General features: G+C 35.4%; 1 protein-coding gene across 4 annotated transcripts in view; it reads left to right on the forward strand.

Moving 5' to 3' along the window:
* The window catches only part of PIK3CA (phosphatidylinositol-4,5-bisphosphate 3-kinase catalytic subunit alpha), an 85,545-nt gene that overhangs the window by 38,179 nt on the left and 20,931 nt on the right, over positions 1–26,435 (forward strand). For 2 of the 4 annotated variants that reach the window (XM_036242715.1, XM_036242717.1), the window contains exons 2-9: positions 12,288–12,715; positions 13,217–13,426; positions 15,545–15,795; positions 17,310–17,555; positions 18,390–18,475; positions 22,769–22,874; positions 23,608–23,760; positions 23,856–23,990. In XM_036242715.1, coding sequence (XP_036098608.1) covers positions 12,364–12,715; positions 13,217–13,426; positions 15,545–15,795; positions 17,310–17,555; positions 18,390–18,475; positions 22,769–22,874; positions 23,608–23,760; positions 23,856–23,990 — 1,539 coding nt within the window. In that variant the 5' untranslated portion in view covers positions 12,288–12,363. Of the gene's footprint in view, positions 1–2,671; positions 2,818–12,287; positions 12,716–13,216; positions 13,427–14,244; positions 14,401–15,544; positions 15,796–17,309; positions 17,556–18,389; positions 18,476–22,768; positions 22,875–23,607; positions 23,761–23,855; positions 23,991–26,435 lie in introns of those variants that run through there. The other 2 variants (XM_036242716.1, XM_036242718.1) reach the window with 2 other exon arrangements.

Below are 26,435 nucleotides of genomic sequence, written 5' to 3' on the forward strand. Positions count from 1 at the left end.
AGTGTGAAACAAGAGTTTGTCGTCGTTCACCCACCCTCACCCACAGTAACAGTAAGACTTGAAAGAAGACTATTGAAAGTATTCAAAACCATGGAAAGACTTATGAAGGCATTACACTATACCGGAAAGAAACAGAAAGGAAAAGCCTCTTGATAAACTTCAGGGAGAGAAGTTCTCATTCCTGATGGAAACATCTTGCCTTCAGATGTTTATTCCAGGTCTTTAAAACAATCAAGTCAAGTAAACTAGAAGACACATTACTGATGTTACTTTTTTCTAAATGTTCTTAATTAAAATGTTTAATCTAGATATTCTTAAACTCTTCATGAATTTATCTAGCTGGACCCTAGATACCGTACTCTTTTGTCTCTTCTTTCTCCTTAGATAACCAGAGCCAGGAAATAACTGTTTTACAAATCAAGTCCTAATGAAGTTAGCTTCATTAGGGCAAGAAAGGGTGAAGTTGTATTTTGTGAAGTCCCCAGGCTTTTGAAAGAAAAAGAGAGGAGAGTTAATTCTAATACTGACTTTAAGCTGAAAAGTAGATCCCTTTTGTATTTTTTTCTTAAGTGAACCCATCAGTCAAGAAAGGAGCAATGTGAGGTTGGCATCATTTCTGTAATTCCAAGTAATAAATGGATTTTATTCCTGAAGTATGTGAGACATGGGTCTCGTTTGTAAAGGGGAATTACAAAGGCCTGTGTGCCCCAAGTGTTGGTTGTCATCCGTTACAAACTTGGCTATAAACTTTTAGTTGTAAAAGATTGAGCTTTTAGGACAATTTTCTTTATGTTTCTTGGGAGTTAAAATTTTTGTTTAGCTGGAAATCAGAGTAGCATTTCGAGAACCTCTTCATGTTTTCCATTTCCTTCATAGTAGGCTGTCTTTGCTGGGCTGGTATTTTCATTGATCTCATTGGTTAAATCTTCATGGAGGCAATGAGGTGCATAATTGGGCTTCTGTTTTCATTGTCTTGTTGAAGTATATATACTTTTGGCCCTTAAATATAGACACAGTTGCCAAACTTAAATACCTTAAAACTGTTTCTCTGTTTATATAAAAGATACTATTTTGTAACCATTTTATAAGGAAAATATCTATTTTCTTATTAAAATTCATAATGTATCTAATAAGCTAAGATTAACTATTTATTAATCTTCACTTTATTACTGGTTCTTATGTTTGTTTACTACTTTTGATTCTGCTACTCACATTGGATTCTTTTAACCCACCTTAATAAAGTCCTTGTTCACATTTATTGAAAATCAAAAGTCTACATTGGTATGGACATTACTGACTTAGACCTTAATTGTTTGTCGTTATTTTAAAAAATACATTAGCACAGCCCCTTTCTAAGCCCATCCATGTACCTGATATTAAGGAACCCTTGTCTTAAATAATTTATTAAATCCCTGAAATGTACTTTTATAATACCTTTCATCACACTATGAATTTAATCATGAGAATGAATTGCATCTTCTACTAAAGGAATTGGAATTTTCCATATACTGGTCATGAAAACTTGATGTTCTACCCTGAAGTGTTAAGGTCTCTTAATCACTAAAAAGGATGAGTTAAAACTGTTTTCTCATGGTCAGCTTATAAGGTCAGTGAAGGACAGCACTTTGAAAGAAATGGATAATATGCATCCTTTCAGAGCTAGTGTATATTACAGCTGTCCCTTTGGACTCACTCCAACAACAGTTCAGTGACTCTTAGAGGCAGAGAATTTAGAGGCTCTAACTGGGGCTCAGAAAACTTGTATTGAAAGACACTTGCTTCCCATGCACATCCACTGCAGTTTTACAAATCATGCTTCTTATCCCTCAAATACAATTGTTCTCTCAATGCTTTGGATTATCTTTTAAAAGGTATCTTCATCCACCTCTTTTTTGCTATTACTATTACTGCTTTGTTCAGGCCCTTGTTACATTTTCCCTGAGATAATTTCAACAATTTAGTTTTCCTACTTACTCCTCTATACTCCAGGACTATAGTGACTCAAAACAAGACCCTATCTTGGAAAAGTTCACCGTCTAGCAGGAAGTCAAACATGTATGTAGATAATTTTAATAAGAATGTATTAGCCTGGTCCATGGGGTTCAGTGGATTGAGCATCATCCCATGCACCAAAAGGTCACTGGTTTGATTCCCAGTCAGGGCACATGCCCTGGTTGTGAGCTTGATCCCCAGTATGGGGCATGTAGGAAACAGCTGATCGGTGTTTCTCTCTTATCCATGTTTCTATCTCTCTCCCCCTCTCCCTTCCTTTCTATCTAAAACATCAATAAAAATATTTTTTAAGAAAAGAGAATGTATTAAGGTATAATCATAGAAATATATGTAAAAGACTGGTTGTAAACTTTTAGTTGTAAAAGATTGAGCAGTCAGGACATTTTTCTTTATGTTCTTTGGGTAACATTTTTAAAAGGGAGTACTTAACTCTGGAAACATTTAAAGTAACTTTTAAGGATAGTAATCAGACCATAGAATTATTAATCCAGGCTTGTTTGTTTTTTATTGTTGAAAGCATTACAGATGTCCCCCTTTTTTTTCCTTAATCCAGGTTTTAATCACGTTATTTCTGTAGCAAGTACAGAGGCAACTTTGGTTCTTTTAGTCTAAATCAGACTGAACTAAAGATTTGGTAATTTTTTTAAAAACAGGAAATCTTATTTTCTAGTTAATGAGCAAATAAAGAGATGCAACTGAATTAGCCACAAAACCACATGTTAATGTTTTCCTGTTGACCTGCCTGAGAATGAGGGTAGAAAATGTCTTGTCAACATATATCTAAATGTATCCGTTAAATCAGATGTAAGTATTTGTAAAACTTTTGGTCATTCAACAAACATGTATGCAGTTTCTATATTTATAGAGCATAGATATCTAGAAAATACAAACTGCTTATTTTAGCAAATTGTGGTTGTTTGAGATGATGAGCTACCAATGGAGTCACTCTAGGTATCCTCTAAATTTGTAAGTGTACACTTTAGTACAGCTTTCTTATTTTTAATGATTTTGTAATGCACATATGATATTGAGATTCAAATACAAATAACTATTTTAAACATAATACACTTCTGAAATTGAAACTGGAATTTTAAATGTCTGAAATATATTCTATGTATATTTTTAAATTAAACTTGCTGGGGTAACATTGATTAATAAAATTATATAAGTTTCAAGTGTACAATTCTATACATATAATCTATATATTATGTGTATATTGCATTGTGTGCTCACTACCCAAAGTTTAGTCTCCTTTTGTCACCATATATTTGACACCCTTTGCTTCCTTCAATTACTTTTTGGGTATTTTAAAGTAATCAAGTCAGCAAAAATCTCTGCAGTCGTAGGCTGTATTTATAGAAACGTAATCCACAGTCAGGTAATAGTTTTCTGTACTCTGCCATGGTGATTTGACTCTAGAATATTGTACTAGATTTTGGTTGCTGCATTTTAAGATGAATATAAGCAAAATAACACATTCAGTGAAAATGAAGATGATGATAAACTCTTGCTTTAATTATGGTAAAAGGAATTGGGGATAAAGAGACCTAGAGAAAATTCTCATCACTGTCAAGTATGTGAAAAAATAGAGAAGGCAGATAGAACTGATGAAATGAAGTTTAGGAATGACAGCCTTCAGAAATAACTTGAGAAGTACCCCACAAAAATTTTTATATTAGGTAGTGAGCTCCCAACAGTGAAAAATATCCAATTAAGTGAGTGAAAAATATCCAATTAAGTGACTTCTGAGAAACTTTCCTGTTTCAAGATTTTAACTTCACTTTCTAAAATCAATGTTTGTTTGTTTGTTTGTTTTTCCTCCAAAAGACTTAGATTGCAAATGTAGGACTATAGTTGCAAAAGTAGGGTTGGGGATAACTTATTAGCCAATGTGCATTTAGAAAGTCTCCCATTCATATCATGTAATTCTAATACCTTATCAGAGGTCAGCAAACTTTTCCTGTAATGGGCCGTAGTAAATATTTTAGGCTTTGCAGGCTGCATAGCACCTGCTGAACTCTATTATTATAATGTGAAAGCATCATTGACAATATGTGACACAGTTTATTGGCTGTGCTCCAATTAAATTTTATTTTCAAAAGTAGATGTTAAGCTGGATTTGTACTGTGGACCATAATTTAACAGCCCTTGCTTTAAATGATGAAATCTGGAAATACCATTCTGAGTGAAGAAAGGCTTGGAGTTAAAAAATTATTTTTGTCAAAATGTCATTGTCTTATTGGACTGAAAGAATGCACATCAAATGTTCACAATTTAAATTGCCCAATGCATTAAAAGTCAGATGACAATGGACAGTCTAAGACAATTTTCTGCTGTTCATGTCTGCTCTTATTTTGTACTTAAAGGTATTTGACTCCTGTTGAGCAAAACCATCTACTCCACTTGGATTGCTAATGCACACCCAACCTTTACCAAGAAATAAGTGCAGGTTCAGGCCCTCTAAGAACTAAAAGACTTTTAGTGCCTCCTGCCCAAGCAGTAATTTTTAACAGTGATATTAATATCAGAACAAAGAAATAAAAATCTCTGATCAGCAAAGTATCTGTTATATATTTTGTGCTTCTAAGCTCATGTGGGAGAGGTTTTCATGTCATCATATGGTTTGTTGGCCTTTTGTTTGTAGACTTACAAAATGGTGGTCAGGTGTTGACGCTGACTAGAAGTAAATAATAGAAGAGGAGGCTACAGTCACCAGGCAGGCTAGCTGAGGATGACCATTAGCTGCTAGAAAACAAAGGGATGGAGCAGTTTTAAAAAGCACCATCTTGTTGGTTTTAGGGCCAAAAACACCCTTAAACTCTTCAGTAATACTGAAGAGCTTTGCTATATTGTGTTTTAGTATAGCACAGCAATCAGTTTTCTCATGAGGACTCCTCAAGAAAAGGGTAAATTGTGACATATATTGCCCCCATTGAAATAACTTATTAGTAGATATATAAAAATTTAGGATAAGCAAAACCAATTTATCTCCTAAGAGTTCTGAACAGTTGTGATTTTCAGCATATGAACATTTAGTCCTGGCATTCTGAACTCAGAAACCCAATAGAGTATTTCTTGACTCTTAAAATGTTTTATTTTTAACAGATATATTTTTGTGACCACAAACCTCCAAAATGCAGATTTTTTTTTTAATCTTTATTGTTGAATGGATGTTCCTCATTTTTCCCCCATTGACCCCCTCCTCCCCACTCCGGCCCCCCTCCTGCCTTTTCCCACACTGTTGTCTGTGTCCATTGGTTATGTATATATGCATGTAAGTTCTTTGGTTTGTTTCTTCCCACCCCCTAGACCCCCCTTCCCTTTGAGTTTTGTCAGTCTAGCAACCAATTTGTTCTTCTTTTTTTTAATCCTCACCCGAGGATATTTTTCCATTTTTTGTTCAGATAGAGTGGGAGGGGGAGAGAGACAGAGAAACATTGATGTGAAAGGGACACATCGAGTGGCCGCCACCCACATGACCCAACCAGGGCCAGGGACAAACTGCAACCGAGGTACATGCCCTTAGCGGGAACCGAACCCAGGTCTCTCTGGACTGCAGGCTGACGCTCTAACCACTGAGGCAAACCGGCCAGGGCCCAATTTGTTCTTCTTAATCCCTTCACCTTTTTCACCCATTCCTCCAACCCCCCTTCCATCTGGCAACCAACAAAATGTTCTCTGTATCTGTGAGAATGTTTCTGTTCTGCCTGTTCATTTTGTTTGTAGATCCCATTGTCAGTAGATACGTATTCATTGCCATTTTGTTTGTTCATATATTTTATCTTTTTATTCAAAAAGACCCTTCAACATTTCATATAATAACGGTTTGGTGGTGACAAACTCCTTTAACTTTTTCGTCTGGGAAACTCTTTATACGGTCATCAATTCTAAATGACAGCTTTACAGGATAGAGTAATCTTGGTTGTAGGTTCTTGCTTTTCATCACTCTGAATATTTCTTGCCACTCTTTTGTGGCCTGCAAAGTTTCTTTTGAGAAATCAGCTGACAGTTTTATGGGAACACCCTTGTAGGTAACTAACTGCTTTTCTCTTGCTGCTTTTAAGATTCTCTCTTTGTCTTGAACCTTTTGCATTTTGAGGATGATGTGTCTTGGTGTGGGCCTCTTGGGGTTCATGTTGTTTAGGACTCTCTGTGCTTCCTGGACTTGTATGTCTGTTTCCTTCACCAAGTTAGGGAAGTTTTCTGCCATTATTGTTTCAAATAGGTTTTCGATTTCTTGTTTTCTCTCTTCTCCTTCTGGCAACTCCAAGATGCATGCTTGAAGTTGTCCCAGAGGCTCCTTACACTATCCTCATTTTTTTGGATTCTTTTTCTTTTTGCTGTTCTGATTGGGTGTTTTTTGCTTCCTTATATTCCAAATCCATGGTTTGCTTCTTAGCTTTACCTACTCTACTATTGAATCTGTGTAAATTATTCTTTATTTCAGTTAGTGCCTCCTTAATTTCTGACTGGTCCTTTTTTATGCTCTTGAGGCCCTCACTAAGTTTGCTGAGGTTCTCACTAAGTTCATTGAGCATCCTTATCAGCAGTATTTTGAACTCAGTATCTGTTAGGTTGCTTATCTCCATTTTGCTTAGTTCTTTTCCTGGGGTTTTATTCTGTTCTTTTATTTGGGACCTGTTTCTTTGTCTCCTCATTTTGGCTGCCTCCCTGTGTTTGTTTCTGTGTATTACTAAATGACAGGTATGGGTCTGAGACCGGATGCTGCTTCTTTGAAAGAATTTAGGAAAACCTGAGGCAGGATCCAAAACAGGCCAATCCTATGGTTAAGCAACTGGCAACAGCTTGGGTGGGCCTGAAAGTTGAGTGGGGCGGGGCCTCAGGGAATCACCAGGGCGGGGCTACCAGTGTGAGCCAGGTTGCTGGAGTCCCAGATATGGCGGCTGTCTGCTGCCCCAGGGAAGGGCTCACCAAAGGAACAAAGGCCTCTGACAGCACATCTGTCCCAGGGAAAGCCCCCTCTCCAGCCCTCGCTCCAATGCCAAACAGCTCAGTTCTTCCCTGTATGTCTCTGGCGCCCTTGAGCTGCTTCCTTTTCAAGATAGAGGGAGTGAGTCCGATAAGTTCATGTGCGGGCCCTTTAAGGAGCTGCCTGGGGCTCCAGCTGCCTCAGCCTTCCTGAGCCTCAGTTCCCGCTGGTTTTTCCAGCCAGAAGTTATGGGGACTTCTCTTCCTGGCACTGCAACCCTGAGCAGGGCACCTGGTGTGGGACGGGGACCCCTCAGTCCTCAGAGAGGACCTTCCCAGCTGAGGTGTCCTCCTGATTTTTATCCGCCACACGTGGGTGTGGGACCAGCCCTTCCGCCTCCGCCCCTCCTACCAGTCTCGATGTGGCTGCTGCTTTAATTCTGTAGTTGTAGGACTTCCATTCAGCTTGATTTCAGGCGGTTTTGAATGATGGTTGTTCTGTAGTTTAGTTATAACTTTCCAAAAGGCAGATTTGTATTTTAAATAATTTATACTGATTTTTTATTGTCAAGTTAGTTATTTTTCTTTGTAAATAGATTATGCACTTAAGCTTGGATAATTCAACCTTTTTATTAACATTTTATTTTCTGTATCATAAAGGCCCTTTTACTTAACATGTTATATGCTCTGACTTAATTAACTTTAGGGATTTTACTCCAAATTCAGGGACTTGAGAAGATATATTTATACCTTGGTTTATTTTATTTTACTATAGCCTATATTTGAAAAGCAAAGTTATAAAGAAATCTGAATTTTAAAATCATGAAAAAGTTTGATGCCATTTTTTTTCTCAAAATACTTTTTAGAGACTCCCTTTTACTTAGGATAAAATTCAGACTTCTTAATGTGGACTCTCCCCACACTTGTGGCCCTTGCCTACCTCCCACTCCACCTTCCTTGTCACACACCTTACCAATTCCCATGCACTTCAGACCCAAGTAATAAAGAACAACTTGTATTGCTGGTAACAGGCCACGTTCTTTCATGGTCTGAGTTTACACACATAATCATATGGCAATCTAAAACACCCTCATCTAACTCTCATGTTCAAGCCACGCCTTCTCTGCAGTATCCCTACTAATTGATAATATTCTACTTAAATTTTACTTCTCTGGTGACTTCCCTAACCTCCTCAGGCAACTAGAGATTTCTTGTGACTTTTTCAAAGTTCATATTTTGTCTTACAACAGTTTTCCATTGTTAAAGTTGTTCCTGTGTTTTGTCTTCCCTAATAAACTAAGTCCTTCAACAACCAAAGAGAAAGCATCTTATTTACCTTTGTTTTCATAGCATATTTAGCCTAAAGCCTAGCACACAGATATTTCTCCAAAAACACAGGGTTGGTGGAAACAAATAGCAAGGGATTCCTCACACCTAAGCTGTAGATAGCTGTACCATTTCAATTGGAATCTTTGGAGTCTGGGGAACTAGAAGCAGCTACGAAAGTACCAGCATCTGAGCCATTCACTACTATTCCAAACTTGTCTGTGGACCTTGCATTACCAGTGCTCTCTTCAAGTTTCAGCTTTTGAAGTTGGCATGGCTTTATGAAGCTCCTTATTTATTTGCCTTCCTCGGTAAAAGAACTCAAACCTCTTTTTCCCACCCCTATCTGGTACCAGTCCCTGGGTAATTCATAATAGCTTGAAAAAGATAATGTAGGTATACTTTGCAGGTTTAGTAATAGTAACATTTAACATATATTGGGTGCTTACTGGGCAAATCTCTTTGCTTACATGTTTTTCATTTATCATCTTGTCTAAAACAACAATCTGATGAAATATATATGTGTGTGTGTGTGTGTATACTATTATCCCAATTTAACAAACGAGGTTCCATGAGATGAATTAAATTATCAAAGCCACACAACTAATTAAAGCATCCAGAATTTGAATCTAGTGTAACTTAGGAGCCCATTCTGTTATTCACTACCAATGAGTATTACCTGGCCATAACTGAAGCCCAAATAGCAGGGTACACTTTGAAATCACCTAGACATAAGTTCAAAATACATATTTTGTAGTGAATAACTTCACTTCTCTGACCTTTGATTTCCTCATATGTAAAAGGGTTATTGCCTTCCTCAGTGCATTATATATACTAAATAGTAAATGTTAGCTCCATTTGCTTTTTCTACACTTCTGTTCATGTGAGCTCTGAGATGATGGTGTGTACAGAATAAGACCTGGCATAAGAAGACAGATAAGCATCCTCTCTTCTATGTAGAACTACCATAATATCAACCAGTGCCCACCTTCCAGGATCTCCAAGTGTTTAATGACTATGATCACATTTATTCTCTTATGAGAAGAGTGTATTTTGAGTATTTCACAATTGTTAATTGCCCATAAATATATGGTAGTATAATAAAGATTAGAATCAGTGATCTGTCTACTATACTAGACTTCTCTTTTGCTAATTCTTAGGTAACATATAAGACCCTGGAGGTTGTTATTTAGTCTATAAAAGAATTGCCCCCATGATTCCATAACATAGACTTGTTAGCACCATTCAACAAAGAAAACTATAAACACAGCTGCTGTTTTGGTGTGGCTTGTGGTTTTGTTTTGTTTTTATTTGAACTTTTTTGTGCAGCCAGACTATCATTTAAAAGTAGTCATTTGGCATTATCCCTTGCATTCTTTAAATTTTTGTATGTTTTAAGAAGCTTAGCCTAAGTCACTTCTAAAATTATACACACAGGTTTATCTGGTTTTTTTATTAGTCAGTGAATTTTCTTTTACAGATACAAGAAACAGGAGAAGTATATTTTAAATCCTGTAACTTTAGTGTGTCTCTTATACATTTGAAGAAAAATATTTTTAACTATTAGAAAATAATTTTATATTTTTGATTGTCTTCCAATTTCTATATTTCCAGAGGTGCTGGTTAGGGCTTGAAATTTGTATTTCTACTCTTCACCTCTTTCATATGTTAAAACTCTGAAGCATACCATAAACACTTGTTTGCAACTGAAAATTGGTACAGCAGAAACGGCTGCTCAAAGTAGGCCCTTTTGCCCTGGCCAGTGTGGCTTAGTGCACCAAAGGGTTGCAGGATCGATTCCTGGTCAAGGGCATGTACCTGGGTTGCAGCTTCTATCCCTGGCTCCCATCAGAGCATGTGAGGGAGGCAGCCAATCAACCTCCCTCCCCCTCTCCCTCCCCCTCCCCCTTCCCCGCCCCCTCTCCCTCCCTCCCTCCCTCTTTTTCTCTCTCCCTCCCTCCCTCTTTTTCACTTTCCCTAAAAATCAGTGAAAAAAATATCTCAAACAGCCCTGGCCGGTTTGGCTCAGTGGTTAGAGCATCAGCCTGTGGTCCCGAGAGACCCGGGTTCGGTTCCCGCTAAGGGCATGTACCTTGGTTGCAGTTTGTCCCGGGCCCTGGTTGGTCGTGTGGGTGGCAGCCACTCGATGTGTCCCTTTCACATCGATGTTTCTCTCTCTCTCTCTCCCTCCTACTCTATCTGAACAAAAAATGTCCTCGGGTGAGGATAAAAAAAAAAAAAAAAATCTCAAACAAACAAAATGTAGGCCCTATTGCTCTCTCTGGACCACACTGGCTGTGAGGTGAAAGATGCATTGTCGGAAGCAAACCTAGATGCAGGGAGACAGGAATAGTAGTAGCCTGATCCAAGGAACTAAAAGTGATAGAATTAACGGAGTTTGTTGATGGCTTAGATGTTGCTAGGTATGACATAGAGGAGCCAGAGATAGATTTCTGGATTAGATGCATCATGCTCCTTACTGCTTGTTGTGTTTGCTCAACTCCTGCTTATCCTTAAAAAATTCAGTTTAGCCCTGGCCAGTTTGGCTTAGCAGTTGGAGCATCGGCCTGCGGGCCAGAGAGTCCCAGGTTCGGTTTCCGCTAGGGGCACGTACCAAAAAAAACAAAAATTCAGTTTATATGTTGCCTCCTGTGGAAGCCTTCCCACTCCAACTTCCAATGAGTTGAGTGACAACTATGAGCTTTTGTAACATCTGGCACTTCTCCATGAGAACATTTTTTTTTTTGTTGTGTACCTGTGAAATTACCCCACACCCAACATACACATTATCTTCACACTCTTAACTTTGCCTTGTGAGAACAAAGGCCATGTGTCTTACTCATCATCAATATCCCTGGCACCTAACATAGTTCTGGGGACAGCACCAGTACATTTTTAGTGGAGAAATAGTGTCAGCCAGCCAGTGTGGCTCAGTCCCATGAACTGACCTGGTTTGATTCCCAGTCAGAACACGTGCTCAGGTTTTGGGCTCAGTCCCCATTCGGGGGCATGTGGGAGGCAGCTGATTGATGTCTCTCTCTCACATCGATGTTTTTATCTCTCTCTCTCCCTTTCCCTCTCTCAAAAAAATCAATAAAATACTTTTAAAAAAGAAGAAATATAAACAACAAGAAATAAACTTGTGCTTAGTAGGTTTTGACAGTAACTTCTAAAAGATCCCCAAGATTGTTGATATCTAAAATATGAGGGTTTCAAGTCATAATAATAATTAATATTTTTTTAAAAATATTATAAGTGTTTAACACAGTTGGGACATTGTACTGACAAAGAGAGTCAGTGGGTTTCCTTTAAGTGTAGGTCATTTCAGTCAGGACTAGGTTATTTGATAAAGTGGATGGATCGTTATAAATTTATCACATCTTGAGGAAAATGCAGTGACACTTTATATTATAGCAACTAAACTTATACTTTAGAAGCAGATGGTCCAACATATCACTTAGATAATAATCAGTACACAAAAGTAAATTATAAAGATTAATTCAAGAAAGGGTAAAAGAGTAAGCCATGTAATTTCTCAGTACCATGGGGTGGAGGTCAGGAGAAAAGGGAAAAGATTTGCCCTCTCCAGCTTTACTTTACTCATCTTTAAAATGAGAGCAGTTAGCTCGTGATAAAGGATCGTTTCCAGCCCAGATTCTGCTCAGTAAAGTAGAAGAGAATGGTAGAGGTGGTATGTGGTAGAAATTTTGGTTGCAATTACAACTTAATGTTCATTCTTCCCATAATCTCACCTCTGTCTTGATAAGACCTAAATGTTAAAAATTCATTCAAATAAAATGTTTTTTTAAAAATACAAGTGATTTTTCTGATTTCTGCTTTGCAATCAATATTTTTAGCCTAATTTGGAGCAACAGTCTCCATCAAAATATTTAAGATGAATTATTATTACTTATCCTAATTCCAACTATGGAAAATGAGTTTTTACATTTAATAGTGCCATAAATCTGTTCTTCTATAGTTGTTTCTCTTTTAACATATGTTTTCCTTCTTTGGTTTAGATTTCTGCATTGGGACAGCCACACATCTAATTCCTTAAAGTAGTTTTATATGTAAAACTTGTAAAGGATCAGAACAATGCCTCCAAGACCATCATCCGGTGAACTGTGGGGCATCCACTTGATGCCCCCACGAATCCTAGTAGAATGTTTACTACCAAATGGAATGATAGTGACTTTAGAATGCCTCCGTGAGGCTACGTTAATAACTATAAAGCATGAACTATTTAAAGAAGCAAGAAAGTACCCTCTCCATCAACTTCTTCAGGATGAATCTTCTTACATTTTCGTAAGTGTTACCCAAGAAGCAGAAAGGGAAGAGTTTTTTGATGAAACAAGACGACTTTGTGACCTCCGGCTCTTTCAACCCTTTTTAAAAGTAATTGAGCCAGTAGGCAACCGTGAAGAAAAGATCCTCAATCGAGAAATTGGTATGATATACTTTTTTACTAAATGTCATTGTCATCATATTCTAAATGCAGATAACTGTGAAACTTCTTACTGAAATATTTCTGTTTGAACCAGTTAATTACCTTTGTAATCTTAATAAATAGATTTTGAAATAAAAATCATTGCAAATCTAAAGTATTTTTTTACTGTTGTGTTAAGGAACTATTTTTAACACCTTGATATTGTTCTATAAAGGTTTCTTTAAGAAGTATCTTTTGTATGGTTGACTTAGATTTGTTTTATCATTCTTTAAAAAATAACTGATATGGATAATGTTTTCTGCCTTTGCTCCAAATTACTAAATATATGTTTTATTAAAAGCTTGTTAACTCTTACTATATGTATTCATCAAAAATTTTTTAACCCAGAGAAACTTCTTTATTCTATTGTGATCTTCCAAATCTACCAAGTTTTTTTATGTATAAGAAACATTTTATACTTTGTATTTAACAGAATATTATATTCTTTATAAAATTTTTAAGGCTTTGCTATCGGCATGCCAGTGTGTGAATTTGACATGGTTAAAGATCCAGAAGTACAGGACTTCCGAAGAAATATTCTGAATGTTTGTAAAGAAGCTGTGGATCTTAGGGATCTTAATTCACCTCATAGTAGAGCAATGTATGTCTATCCTCCAAATGTAGAATCTTCACCAGAACTGCCAAAGCACATATATAATAAATTAGATAAAGGTAAGAAAATTTGCATTCTACCATAATTGGTTACTATAGTGAAAACTTCTATCTGTGCCCTTTTTTTTTTTAAATCCTCACCTGAGGATATTTTTCCATTTATCTTCCGGATAGAGTGGGAGGGAGGGAGAGAGAGAAACATCGACATGAGAGAGACCCATTGATTGGCCACCTCCTGCATGACCCCGACCAGGGCCAGGAACTGAATTGTAACCTAGGTACATGCCCTTGACCAGAATAGAACTCATGACTCTTTGGTCTGCTGTTAACCACTGAGCCAAACCAGCCAGGGCTGTGCCCACATTTTTAAATAGTCTTTTTTTTTTTTTTGTAATCTCAGTTACATGATAAGCTTCTTGAAGTCAGATACTGCTTATACTGACAAGATATAGTTGAGTGCCAAGTATACAACTTGTGTATAATAAATGTTTATTAGTGGAATGAATTGTGTGCATATGATGCTGATCCCTTGCTGAATTGTTTATCTCAGAATAAAATTAAATAACTTTGAATTTGAAATTCACTGCTATAGAATTACAGCTGATCATCTTTTTGCATGTAAAAACAAGTACAAATAGAAACATTTTATGAAGTTTTAGAAAAACTATAGACTTGTTATAAATCGTATATTCAAAGAAAAAATAAATTTCTTAATCTTAATGTTATATACACTAATTAAATCTGATCATGAGGTTGACTTTTGACATTTAATATATCAATTTCTAGAATTAAGTGAACATGCAAATATATAAACTATATTGTTTTTAAATGAAACTATCAGATAGGTATCTGTTTTTCAAGATATCAAAGTAAAGATTATTGTTTGTTTGTTTTTGTTTCCTTAATCTTCACTCAAGGACATGCTTATTGATTTGAGAGAGGAGAGAAGGGAGAGAGAGAGGAAAAAAAAAAAAAAGTATCCATCAATTGCCTTCTTATACACGCCTCAACTGGGGTTCGAACCTGAAATCTAGGTATGTGCCCTGACCAGGAATCAAACCCGAAACCTTGCCCTGACCGGTTTGGCTCAGCAGTTGGCACGTCGGCCCGCGGACGAGAGAGATCCAGGGTCGGTTCCCATAGGGGCACGTACCCTGGTTACAGTTTGTCCCCGGCCCCAGTTGGGGTCATGTGGGTGGCAACCACTCGATATGCTTCTCTCACATCGATGTTTCTCTCTTCCCCCCTCTCCCTCCCGCTGTGTCTGAAGATAATGCAGAAATGTCCTCGGGTGAGGATAAAAAAATAAAACAAAACAAACCTGAAACCTTTCGGTGTACAGGATGATGATACTCCAAACAAATGAGCCACACTGGCCAGGGCCAATGAAGGTTTTAATTTGAAGTTATAGAATAGGTTAACTCTCACACTCTGTTAAATATAAAGTTCTTTTAGTAAAATAAGTTGACATCAAATTACTATTTCACCCATATTATTCCAAATAGTTTAATGAAATATAATGTAACATCTTTATTTGAAATTCTTTTCTACTCCAGCATACTTTTTAAATTGGAACACTCTTTTCCTTTTTAGCCAATCTTTGTGGAAAAGTTTCCAACATATAAGATACTTGGGAGAATTGTATTGTGAATACCCAGACCATTCTAACAGTTTTAATCTTTCCATTTTATCATCATCTCTTTCTTTTTGTTCTCTGGCTTAATTGATCTTAAAAGGAAAAAAATAAGAAAATCTATCTTATTTTCCCTCCTCCCCCATCTTTTCTCTCATTCCGATTTAGCATCTTCCTTTAAGTCTCCATGATGTTTTCCCATTGTACCAAAAACTCTTCCACTTTTGAACCTTTGGTATACCATCATGAGTCACTCTTCATGGGGTTGTATCCATGATGTGTGCCATGCAGTTTAAAATGGAATTATCTTGATCTCAGGTACTTGTGACCCACTAGTCATAGTTTTGTATGCTTACCATAAAACACGAGATTTGGATATGGCCTGGCAGCCCTATTAGATTTGAAGATTTGCCTGTATTTAATCAGCTAGAATATAAGTCATTTCTCATTATGCTAGAGTAATGGTAGTGCATGCTTTTTTGAAATTTGTCTCTTGAAAACAAGTATATGTGATGATTGCATCTAATAATGCTTTTCTGTTATAGGGCAAATTATAGTGGTGATTTGGGTAATAGTTTCTCCAAATAATGACAAGCAGAAGTATACTCTGAAAATCAATCATGACTGTGTGCCAGAACAAGTAATTGCTGAAGCAATCAGGAAAAAAACTCGAAGTATGTTACTATCATCTGAACAACTAAAACTTTGTGTTTTAGAATATCAGGGCAAATATATTTTAAAAGTGTGTGGATGTGATGAATACTTTCTAGAAAAATATCCTCTGAGTCAATATAAGGTGAGTAACAAGTTTCAAATATATTAATTTTAAATTTAAAAAGTAATCACATTGGGGACTAGTGTCTATATTTTTTAAATATACTTTTTGAAAAATAATATTAAATAACATAAGTTTATTTTTACACAATAGTTATTTAATTTGAGAGGTTGATGATGAATTTAATTTAAAAGAATAGATGGTATTCTTCCTTTAAATTTTATGTAATTAATATTTGGGGATCTGACTATGTATGTAGACAAGCTGATTAACATTTTTGCAATTGTAACAATAGTTATATCATTATTCAGATACAAACATTTCATTTGGTGACTGTTTAATTGTGCGATGAGGTAAGATACAATGTTTTAGGTATTCTGCATGTGAAAAATGCATCATGTGCTTTTCTAGATGGTTCCAATTCTATAGCGGAAATACTTTTATTAGCCAGCAGGAATTTTAAATAATATGGAATTTGCACAGAAGGCTTTTCATGTGCCTTTAAAAAAGAAAAAAGAGAGAGATTTGTTGTATTCATTTGATTATGCAATGTAAGCAGTAATGTAAATGTGCCCTGTGTCAAAATAAGACAAACAAACATAAAAACATGTGGCAGTTACACTAACCTCAAAATATTTAGTATTTTATCTCCTCCCAAGCAATGACACTAACAATTAAACATTTCAAAAAATCTATGATTTACTGTTAATTAAGATATACTGTTAATATTGTTAATATTACCTTCCTTTCTGTTTCTGTTCCTTAAATAAATACCTATAAGAAACAGCTATACTTGTATCAAGTATATGCTAAGTACTGATTTACAGTACCAAGCAAGACATGGTTCTGGCCTTCAGGTTGCTTACAGTCTAGTGGACTTATGGGTAAGAAAATAGACTAGTATAATATGTACACAGTAGCATTTCTATTAGCAGTTTCTATTCTAACTACCACTTTGTAGATCAAACCAGTGTGTTTTAATATATTTTTAAATACATCCTATGTTTTCATCAGTCTCCTCTTTGTGTTTTGTTTGTTTTGTTATTTACTTTTTAGCAAAATAAATATTTCTCAAGAAATATTGTGACAGGAGAGCCAGGGGGGAGCAACCCTTGGATTAAACATCAATATGACTTAATAGATAGAATGATAGAAGGTTACTAATTGATGTTGCTTTTCCTTTAACAAATGCAGTGTTTTCATAATGAATATTCTCTGATCCTTTTTTTTCTTATAGTTAAAGGTAGAACTAGAGTGTCAAAAACTGACCTCGTTTTTTTTCTTTTTCTTTCTTTTATACATTTATATTCCAATAAGTGTTTGGTTGATCCTGTGCTATAACCTAACTCCCAAATGTTAGTATTTTAAATGTCAAGTATAGCAACTGCTAAGATATATGATTTATAATGTTTGATGTTTTTATCACCTTTGCAGATTAGTACATAAATTCTTTCATAATACTCTTACATGTTGCTTTTAAAATGAAAAATCCTATTAAAAAATGGCTTCTCCCCATCTCTCTTAATCTTTTACAGTATATAAGAAGCTGTATCATGCTTGGGAGGATGCCCAATTTAATGCTGATGGCTAAGGAAAGCCTTTATTCACAGCTGCCAATGGACTGTTTTACAATGCCATCTTATTCCAGACGCATCTCCACAGCTGCACCATATATGAATGGAGAAACTTCTACAAAATCCCTTTGGGTTATAAATAGTGCGCTCAGAATAAAAATTCTTTGTGCAACCTATGTAAATGTAAATATTCGAGACATTGACAAGGTAAAGTCGTGTTCATGCTTATTATCTTATATAAACTTTTTTATTGAACTAAATAATAATCTGTTGACCTGCAGTATGTTTTCAGATGGCTAGAAAACTACCCATCTACCTCAGCTATTACACAGCTTGTGGTCCTTTGTCCATAATTCTAATATCCCTAATTCTAATAGTTCTAATGTTCATAATTCTAAGCTCTTAAAACCAAAAGTTTTACAGAATTTATTTGGCAGGAAAACCTGACTCAACCTGAAGCGAGGTTTTTTATATCTTTATTGATCTCACTACTATAAATATTTGTGTTTTTTGTTGCAGAAATATTTATATATTTATGGGTGTTCTAACTTCTAATAGTATTAAGTAATTTTTAGTATATGTGCCAATTTATCTTTCTAAAATATGAAAAACTCTGATTTCCATACCTGTCCTAAAGGTGAGCCTATATTGATTTTCATTAGTCTGATGTTCCCCTGGAAACAGCAACAACTTTTGGTGAAGAATCTGCATCAGTGTTAACTTATTATGTATGTGAAGGAAAGGAGAACTGAAAAGCTGCATCTGAACAGGAATTTCTAATGGATTCTCATTCATATCAGTTACACTATTTTAATATTGTTAATATTGGTTCTGTCTAGTATGTACAGGGTGGGACAAAAGTTGGTTTAGAATTTTGAGTACACAAAACACAGAGTTTATTCTTGTGTTATTATTTATTAATTATTATATTATTTTCCATGCAAACAACTATAAACCCAATTTTGCCCCACCCTATATGTGTGCATATATTATATATGTATGTTTGTATATATTTGTAGACACATACTTTTCTCTTTTTAGATCTATGTTCGAACAGGCATCTACCATGGAGGAGAGCCCTTGTGTGATAATGTGAACACTCAAAGAGTACCTTGTTCCAATCCCAGGTAAGGAAGTATATGGATTTCCGTCTTCAGAAGTCATATTAGCGTTTAGCAATGTCATCATTTAAAGTCGTACAGTTTACATTATCTGTTTTCTGCAAGTCCTAGAAATTACCAGACATTTACATATAGAACATAAGGACTTTCTGTCAAATTACAGGATCAGTTTATTGATTCTCTATAAATTTTATCTATAGGGTTTTTCTGATTCATCCCACTGTATTAAGGAGAGAACAAAATACGGTTACAATTTTGTACTGATGATTCCCCCACGTTTGATTTTAAAATCTAGCATTTTATTTTTTTTTTTATCTCCATCATCATTTACACTTAGAATAGCTGAGAGTGGGCGGACAGCTCCAGAGCCAGACTACTCTGAGGCAGTTTTGGCACATTACTCCCAAGAACAGATAAATATGACATTCAAATAAATCAGTTTCTTAGGAGGAGGGGGCATTCTTGGGAACATTTAAAATTATTACTGCCTAGATATAATGACGAAGTAAAAGGCAGTATATTCCAACAGCTTGCCATCCTGCCATTTCTTTGCCTCTCTCTATAGAATGATTTGGGATAAGAGTCTATCCCTGAATATAATAGTAATATTTTAAGAGAACACAAATTGGTATTAAAGATTAAAGATGGATTTAGTGGAGTAGCAACCCTGCTAACTAATAAATTATCCTGAAATAAATTTCATAATGAATTTAGGCTAAATTATAGGAGAGTCAAGAAAAAGTTTTGATTTTTGTAATTAAGTTGCTAGAAGTGGCTATCATTCTAGAGTTAGGTAGTTCAAAGAGATGGTAACCTCACCCTACTTGAACTGTGATGTCATTCAAGTTAGAACTTATGCTGTGGCAACAAACATCCCCAAGATCTTTTAAAATTTATGTTAGAACAACAAAACTTCATTTCCCATTTGTGCATAGCTGTCGCAGGTTCCGTGTGGTTGTGCAAGGAACAGCAAACCAATATTTGAGTGGAGAATGGCCAAAATTTTTCTAATTTTGATGAAAACCATAAAACCAACAATCTAAGAGGTTCAACAAGCCTGAAGCAAAAACCCCAAAATAATATTGGGTAGATTAATTCTAGTTGTTTCAAAACCAAAAAGTAAAGCTAGCTTTATAAAAGTAAAATATAAGTTTATTTAATGATATAAAATTAAAATGTCAACATTTTAGTTAATTAAAGAAGCTATTTGAAAAGGACTTATAGTCCAGCTGATGTGGCTCATTGGTTGAGCATCAACCCATGCACCAAGAGGTCTCCTGTTCAATTCCCAGTCAGGATACATGCTTAGGTTGTGGGCCCCGATCCCCAATGGGGGGCATGTTGGAGGCGGCCAGTCAACGTTCTCTCTTATCAGTGTTTCTATCTCTCTCTCCTTCTCCCTTCCTCTCTATCTAAAAAAATTAATAAAGGAAAAATAAATAAATAAAAAAGGCCTTACAGCCCTGGCTGGTTTGGCTCAGCCATTCAGAGCGTCAGCCCTCAGACTGAAGGGTCTTGGGTTTGATTCCCTGTCAACAGCACATACCTAGTTTGCAGGTTCAATCCCCAGCCTCAGGGTCATGTAGAGACAGCCAACTGATATATTGCTCTCACATCAATGTTTCTATCTCTCCCTCCCTCCCTTCCACTCTATCTGAAAATCAATGAAAAAATTTCCTCAGGTGAGATTTAATAATAAATAAATGAATAAATAGCCCTGGCCGGTTTGGCTCAGCGGTTGGAGCATCGGCCTGCGGTCTGGAGAGACCCGGGTTCGGTTCCCGCTAAGGGCACGTACCTCGGTTGCAGTTTGTCCCCGGCCCTGGTTGGTCGTGCGGGTGGCAGCCACTCGATGTGTCCCTTTCACATCGATGTTTCTCTCTCTCTCTCTCTCCCTCCTGCTCTATCTGAACAAAGAATGAAGAAGTGTCCTCGGGTGAGGATAAAAAATAAATAAATAAATAAATAAATAAACAAACAAACAAATAGGATTTATATTTGATCATCTTTTCTTCAAGAATTCTCTAAAAGGTAATCGATGGTAGCAGTATGAATATTTAAGTAAATTTTTAAATTTTTTTCTGTATTTTCCAAAAAAAATTAGAGATAAAAGAAAATGATATTGGATTGAAACGTAAATATTAAAAAATTCTTGCTGAAATTAAGTAATTGTTTCAAATACTGTACTTCCCAGATGCTAAATAAATTACTTTATGATTTCTTTATAAATGTACCAGTTATCTTCCAAAATCAGAATCAGTTTGGATTATGTGTGTATATATATAATGTGTGTGTGTGTGTGTGTATAAATAAACAACGCCTAATAATAAAGAACTTAATTGGTGTTTGTGTGTGTGGACTTGAGAAGAAGAAACATGCTTTATTCACATAGTACTATAAACAACTACATTCATAGGATATCTCTTTTGGAACGTGTATAGAATATTTCTCATTAACTCTGAGCAAGTCTAAAGATTAAGAAGTAATTAAAAATTCTGGGTACATTTACTTATCAAATCCCACAGTATTTTTTTCCCTGCATGTGTTGTTTCTTTATCCTTTAGAATTTTTTCTTGCTAAGTTCCCCCATTTTAAACATGTCTTCTCTGTATAAGTGGATCATTTTTTAAAGAATTTTCATCCATAATTGAGCAAAGATACTAGAATACATAAAACTTATTTTACTGATAAAGTTTTATACATTAGTTTGGCTAATTAAAAATAGAATTTTTATACCATTTTGTTGTTAATTGATCTTGTTTTATTTATAGTAAAAAATAGAACAGAATTTTGAAGAAGCCACTTAAAAAGTTTTCAAAATCAGTATTGCACTTGAGCTCTTACCACGGACTAGTTATTCTTCTAATAGATTTACTTACGTTATCTCATTTAATCTTCACAATAACTTTATGATAGTAGGTACTGTTAGTAGTCACATTTCCAAGACGAGAAAACAGACGTGAGGCTCACACCTGTAGTAAAATAGTAGAAACAAGATTCTACTCTAGGTACTGTGACTTCCAAGTTCATACTCTTAACCATTGCTATAATCTTTTTTTAAAAAATAACAGCTATCTATTTTGCTTGGCTCTTTACAGATTTACCCACCAAATATAGACATTATTTCACATGTAACACCCAGTAAATTGAAGGGAATTTATTGTTAAAATTTGAAAAAATTGTTGTTATCACTTTTTATAGTAACTTTTTATTCTTATTATGAGTGTCAAGTTTTATTACTTGTGAAATAGTTCTAAAATTCAAATACTTTCTGTTAACATATCCTTTATTTAATACTGACTTATTTAAATGAATAAAACTATGTGTATAAAAGTAATTAAATATCATTATAATCATAATAGGAAATTTCATTTTATCTTATTTAGTTTTCCTTTTCTATTTGCCTTTTATAAGCTAATTTGTTTGGGGGGGTATTTCTTTAAGTATATAGCACAAATGCACAAAAAGTATACACATCATCAGTGTACAGTTCAGTGAGTTATCACAAAGTGAATACCCATAAAACTACTACTCTGATCAAGAAATAGGACATTTAGCCTGACTAGCATGGTTCAATAGATTGAGTGTCATCTCATGGTGTGAGAGGTCCCGGTTAGATTCCCAGTCAGGGCACATGCCTGGGTTGTGGGCTCGATCCCCAGTAGAAGGTGTGCAGGAGGCAGCTGATCGATGTAGCTCCCTCACATCAGTGTTTCTATCTCTCCCTTCCTCTCTCTCTCTAAAAAATTAATGAAAACATATTTAAAACAAAAAAAGAAATAGGACATTTAACAGTATTCTAAAAGTTCCTCGTCATGCCCCCTCTCAGTCCATTAATCTTCTCTCCACACTAAATGTAACTGCTATCCTAACACTATTGGTTAGATTTGGCTTTTTAAATTTTATGTAAATGGACTCAAGGAGTACATATTCTTTTGTATCTTTTTTCACTTAATATGTTTGTAAGATTTTGTTCACGTTGTAACTGGTGTTTATGAGATTTCCTGTTACTACACATTCTAACCGCCTGTTGGTATCATCGATCTTTATAGTTTTAGCCAATCCTTACACAGTGAGAGCTCTGCGACATTTTACTTCCCATTTTCTGTATGACAAATGGTATTGACTGCTTTGTCACGTTTATTGGCCATTTGGATATGATCTTATGACGTGTGTTTCATTCAATCTTTGGCCTATTTTTTGTTTTCTTTGTTTTTCTTGATGGTTTGTAGGAATCATTTGTTTGCAATGGATAAAACCTTTTTCAGTAAAAATTTTTTTCTTTAACATTTTACATAGGTGGAATGAATGGCTGAATTACGATATATACATTCCTGATCTTCCTCGTGCTGCTCGGCTTTGCCTTTCCATTTGTTCTGTTAAAGGTCGAAAAGGTGCTAAAGAGGTAAAGTATTTTAGAAGAAACAATATATTCACCTTTAAAAACTCTAAATTATACAGCTTATTGTATTTTTATCAAGAAATGAATATTTGACTTTATCTAAAATAAATAAATAAATATATTTAAAATTTTTAATAAATAAATGTATCATAGAGGAATACCTTTGGAGAGCTTCTAGAATTTATTTATGAGTGTGCTTTGAGGTCATATTGATACATTTTTGTTGTTGTTGTTGTTGTTAATCCTCACCCAAGGATATTTTGTTTATTGACTTTTAGAGAGAGTAGAAAGGAGGGAAGGGCAAGAGAGAGGGGGAGAGAGAAAGAGAAACATCAATTGGTTGCCTGCACGAGCCCCGACCCGGAATCAAGCATTGGTCCATAGGCTGCCTCTCTGACCTCAGAGCCAAATTGGACAGGGCTTGATACAATTTTTGAACATGCAGAGTGGCTACACACAAATATCTGTTAAGTGACTACATGCAAATATCTGTCTTGCTTGCTTTGGTTCATATTTCCTAGTAATAATTAGGGAAAATACATGTAATATCAAATGGGAAAAAGGAAAGTAACTTACTTATACTTTGAAAAAATTAATATGGTTTGTTATAGACAGTGTTACGGAGATAGTTGTTGAATTCTCCTTTCTGGGAAAGAAAAGTGTTTTGAAATGGCTCTAATAATTTAACCCACAGAGCAGTAAATATTTTTTGGTTTGTTTGTGTGTTTATTTTAAGGAACACTGTCCATTGGCATGGGGAAATATAAACTTGTTTGATTACACAGATACTCTAGTATCTGGAAAAATGGCTTTGAATCTTTGGCCAGTACCTCATGGATTAGAAGATTTGCTGAATCCTATTGGTGTTACTGGATCAAATCCAAATAAAGTAAAGTTTTTATTATTATAAATTAGAATCTTTTTCTTTTTTTATGACAGTCAAACACAACATATATATAAAATAACTTTTATCCTATCTCTTAGGAAACTCCATGCTTAGAGTTGGAGTTTGACTGGTTCAGCAGTGTGGTCAAGTTTCCAGATATGTCAGTGATTGAAGAGCATGCCAACTGGTCTGTGTCCCGAGAAGCAGGATTTAGTTATTCCCATGCAGGACTGGTAAGGCAACTCATTTGAGTTTTCTTGAGTATTAGTCGTAATCAGTGGATTTGGGTACATGCTCTGTACAGAATGGGTGTCATGTGTTTTAGTTTCACTGTCATAGCTACTGCAGGCTCTTGGACAGTATTACAATACAATATTTTTTATTGCAGCCCTGCCTCTTCATACTTGATTCAGAGCTCTAGCCTGCCTTCATTTAACAAATATTATTGAATGCTAACTCTATGTATGTATTATTGTGATACATTCCAGGTAATAAAGTTGTGACCTAAAGAGACCTCCATTGGGTATGCAGTCTAATGGTGAAGATAGACATTAAATAGGTAAAAGCAAAAATGTAAGATCAGAAATCATAGTAATCGCAATGAAGGAAAAAAAAATAGTGTGCCAAAAATGACTATCTGAGGGACAGGAAAGAAAAGCTAATATTGGGTTCAGAAAAGAACTCTCTGAAATAGTAACCTTGAAGTTCAACCAAAGTATAAATATATTGTTAGGTGAGCTTGGAAGCAGAGGATGTTGCTTCACCACCATCCCCTAGAAAAGAGCATATATAAAATAGAATTTAATATTGATTTAGTTGTATGATCTTGGCCATAACTTTGGAACCACAATATAACTGGGTTTAAGGACCATTAACTCTCCCTTATTTCTCAAGGGCAAAGGTGTCAGAAGATGGTTTTTGTTGTTATCTTTTTTTCTACTTTTCAAATGTACCACTTTTTCTTTGGCCTAGTTGTAGGTCATTGATAGACCAGCCAATGAATATGGGGCCAAGAGGTTCTGCCTACTGCATTGTACATATTCCTGTGTTGCAATAACAGCACCCAGGGGCAGCCAGCAATCCCGCACTTAAGACCTTTCAGTGAGGAGTTTACCAATCCCTTTTGTAAACTGAATAATAATAATAACCTTTACCCTTCCTGCCTATGCACTTTCAAAAATATATAAAAGGTATTTTAAGTACAAATAGATTTAAAATCACTACTGAATTTTGTCAGATACTGAAAGTATAATTACCTTTTTTGACATCAAAAAGAGATTCTTTTTCTTGAAAGATGTAGCCACTATTCTGTAAGTTTAATTCCCTGATGATAATTACTAATGTCTATCAAGTGATTACTGTGTACAAATGCCGTATCAATCACTTTTCACATATTATCTCATTAATCTCAAAAGCAGTCCTGTGAAGATAGGTACTATTTTAATCCTATTTCACCAGTAAGGAAAACAGGCTTAAGGAGTCTAAAGAACTTTTCTAATGTCACCATTTAATAAGTATTGCGCATCATACTCTTAACCATTCTGTTATAACTGAATAGGAATTCCTCAGTTTTTAAATGGGAGTTAAAATACTGATAAGCATTCTCATGACACGTCCATATCCCTGTCCAATTAGTTATACCTATAACTGGAAGGAAAAAGGTGATGTAGGAATTTTAAAATCCTTGGATTCATTATTCTGATTGGTATCTGTAAGGGTAAAAATAGAAATGTTTTACAAATGTGAAGCAAAGAAGATGGCCATTCTCACTAACAAAATTGTGAGACATCCAAGTTTTTCAAAAATACTAATTTTGACACATAAGTACAAGAAGAACCAGAAGTAATGATAAGCTAAAACTTATTAGATATGTATTAAAATCTGGACTTAGTGTCTACAAGACGTCTATGTTCCAGGCTCATGCAGGACAGTTGATGAGCAAGCAGTTAGTTAGCATTCAAAGGATGTTGCTTATTTTGGATTATAACCTTAGTTTTACTATGTTTAAATTCTTACCAAGTTGTTATATAATTGTTTTCACCGTCACTTTATTCTTCTCTAAGTTATTCCATATTAAAAATATAAAGAAATAAAAATAAGTAAATAATATGAAAGAATTAAGAGTCCATGGGCCCAAGATGGTAAATGGCAGTGGCTATTTTTCCTTGTGAATTAAGGGTTAAGCATTTATTGTCTCTTACCTGAACTATTTCAGTAGCCTCCTGACTGGTCTCCCTCCTTCTATAGAGCACCCAGAATAATCTTTATTTACTATTATTATTATTTTTAAACCTCACTTTAGGATATTTCTCCATTTATCTTCAGATAGAGTGAAAGGGAAGGAAGGAGAAAGAGAAAGAGAGAAACATCAGTGTGAGAGAGACACATCAGTTGGTTGCCTCCCGCATGACCCCAACCAGGGCCAGGTATTGAACTGCAACCGAGGTACATGCCCTTGACCAGAATTGAACCGAGACACTTTGGTCCGAGGACCAACAATCTAACCACTGAGCCAAACCGGCCAGGGTCAGAATAATCTTTATTAAACATAAATAAAATCATGACATTCATCATTTAAATAACTTTTACTCCAAGTAAAATCCAGACCTTTTACCCTGACTGGCAAATTTCACATGCTATGACCATGATCTTCTATGACTCCTCTTCCTCATCTACTG

This window comes from Molossus molossus, unplaced genomic scaffold (assembly GCF_014108415.1).
Source record: "Molossus molossus isolate mMolMol1 unplaced genomic scaffold, mMolMol1.p scaffold_m16_p_5, whole genome shotgun sequence".
Taxonomy (NCBI): domain Eukaryota; kingdom Metazoa; phylum Chordata; class Mammalia; order Chiroptera; family Molossidae; genus Molossus; species Molossus molossus.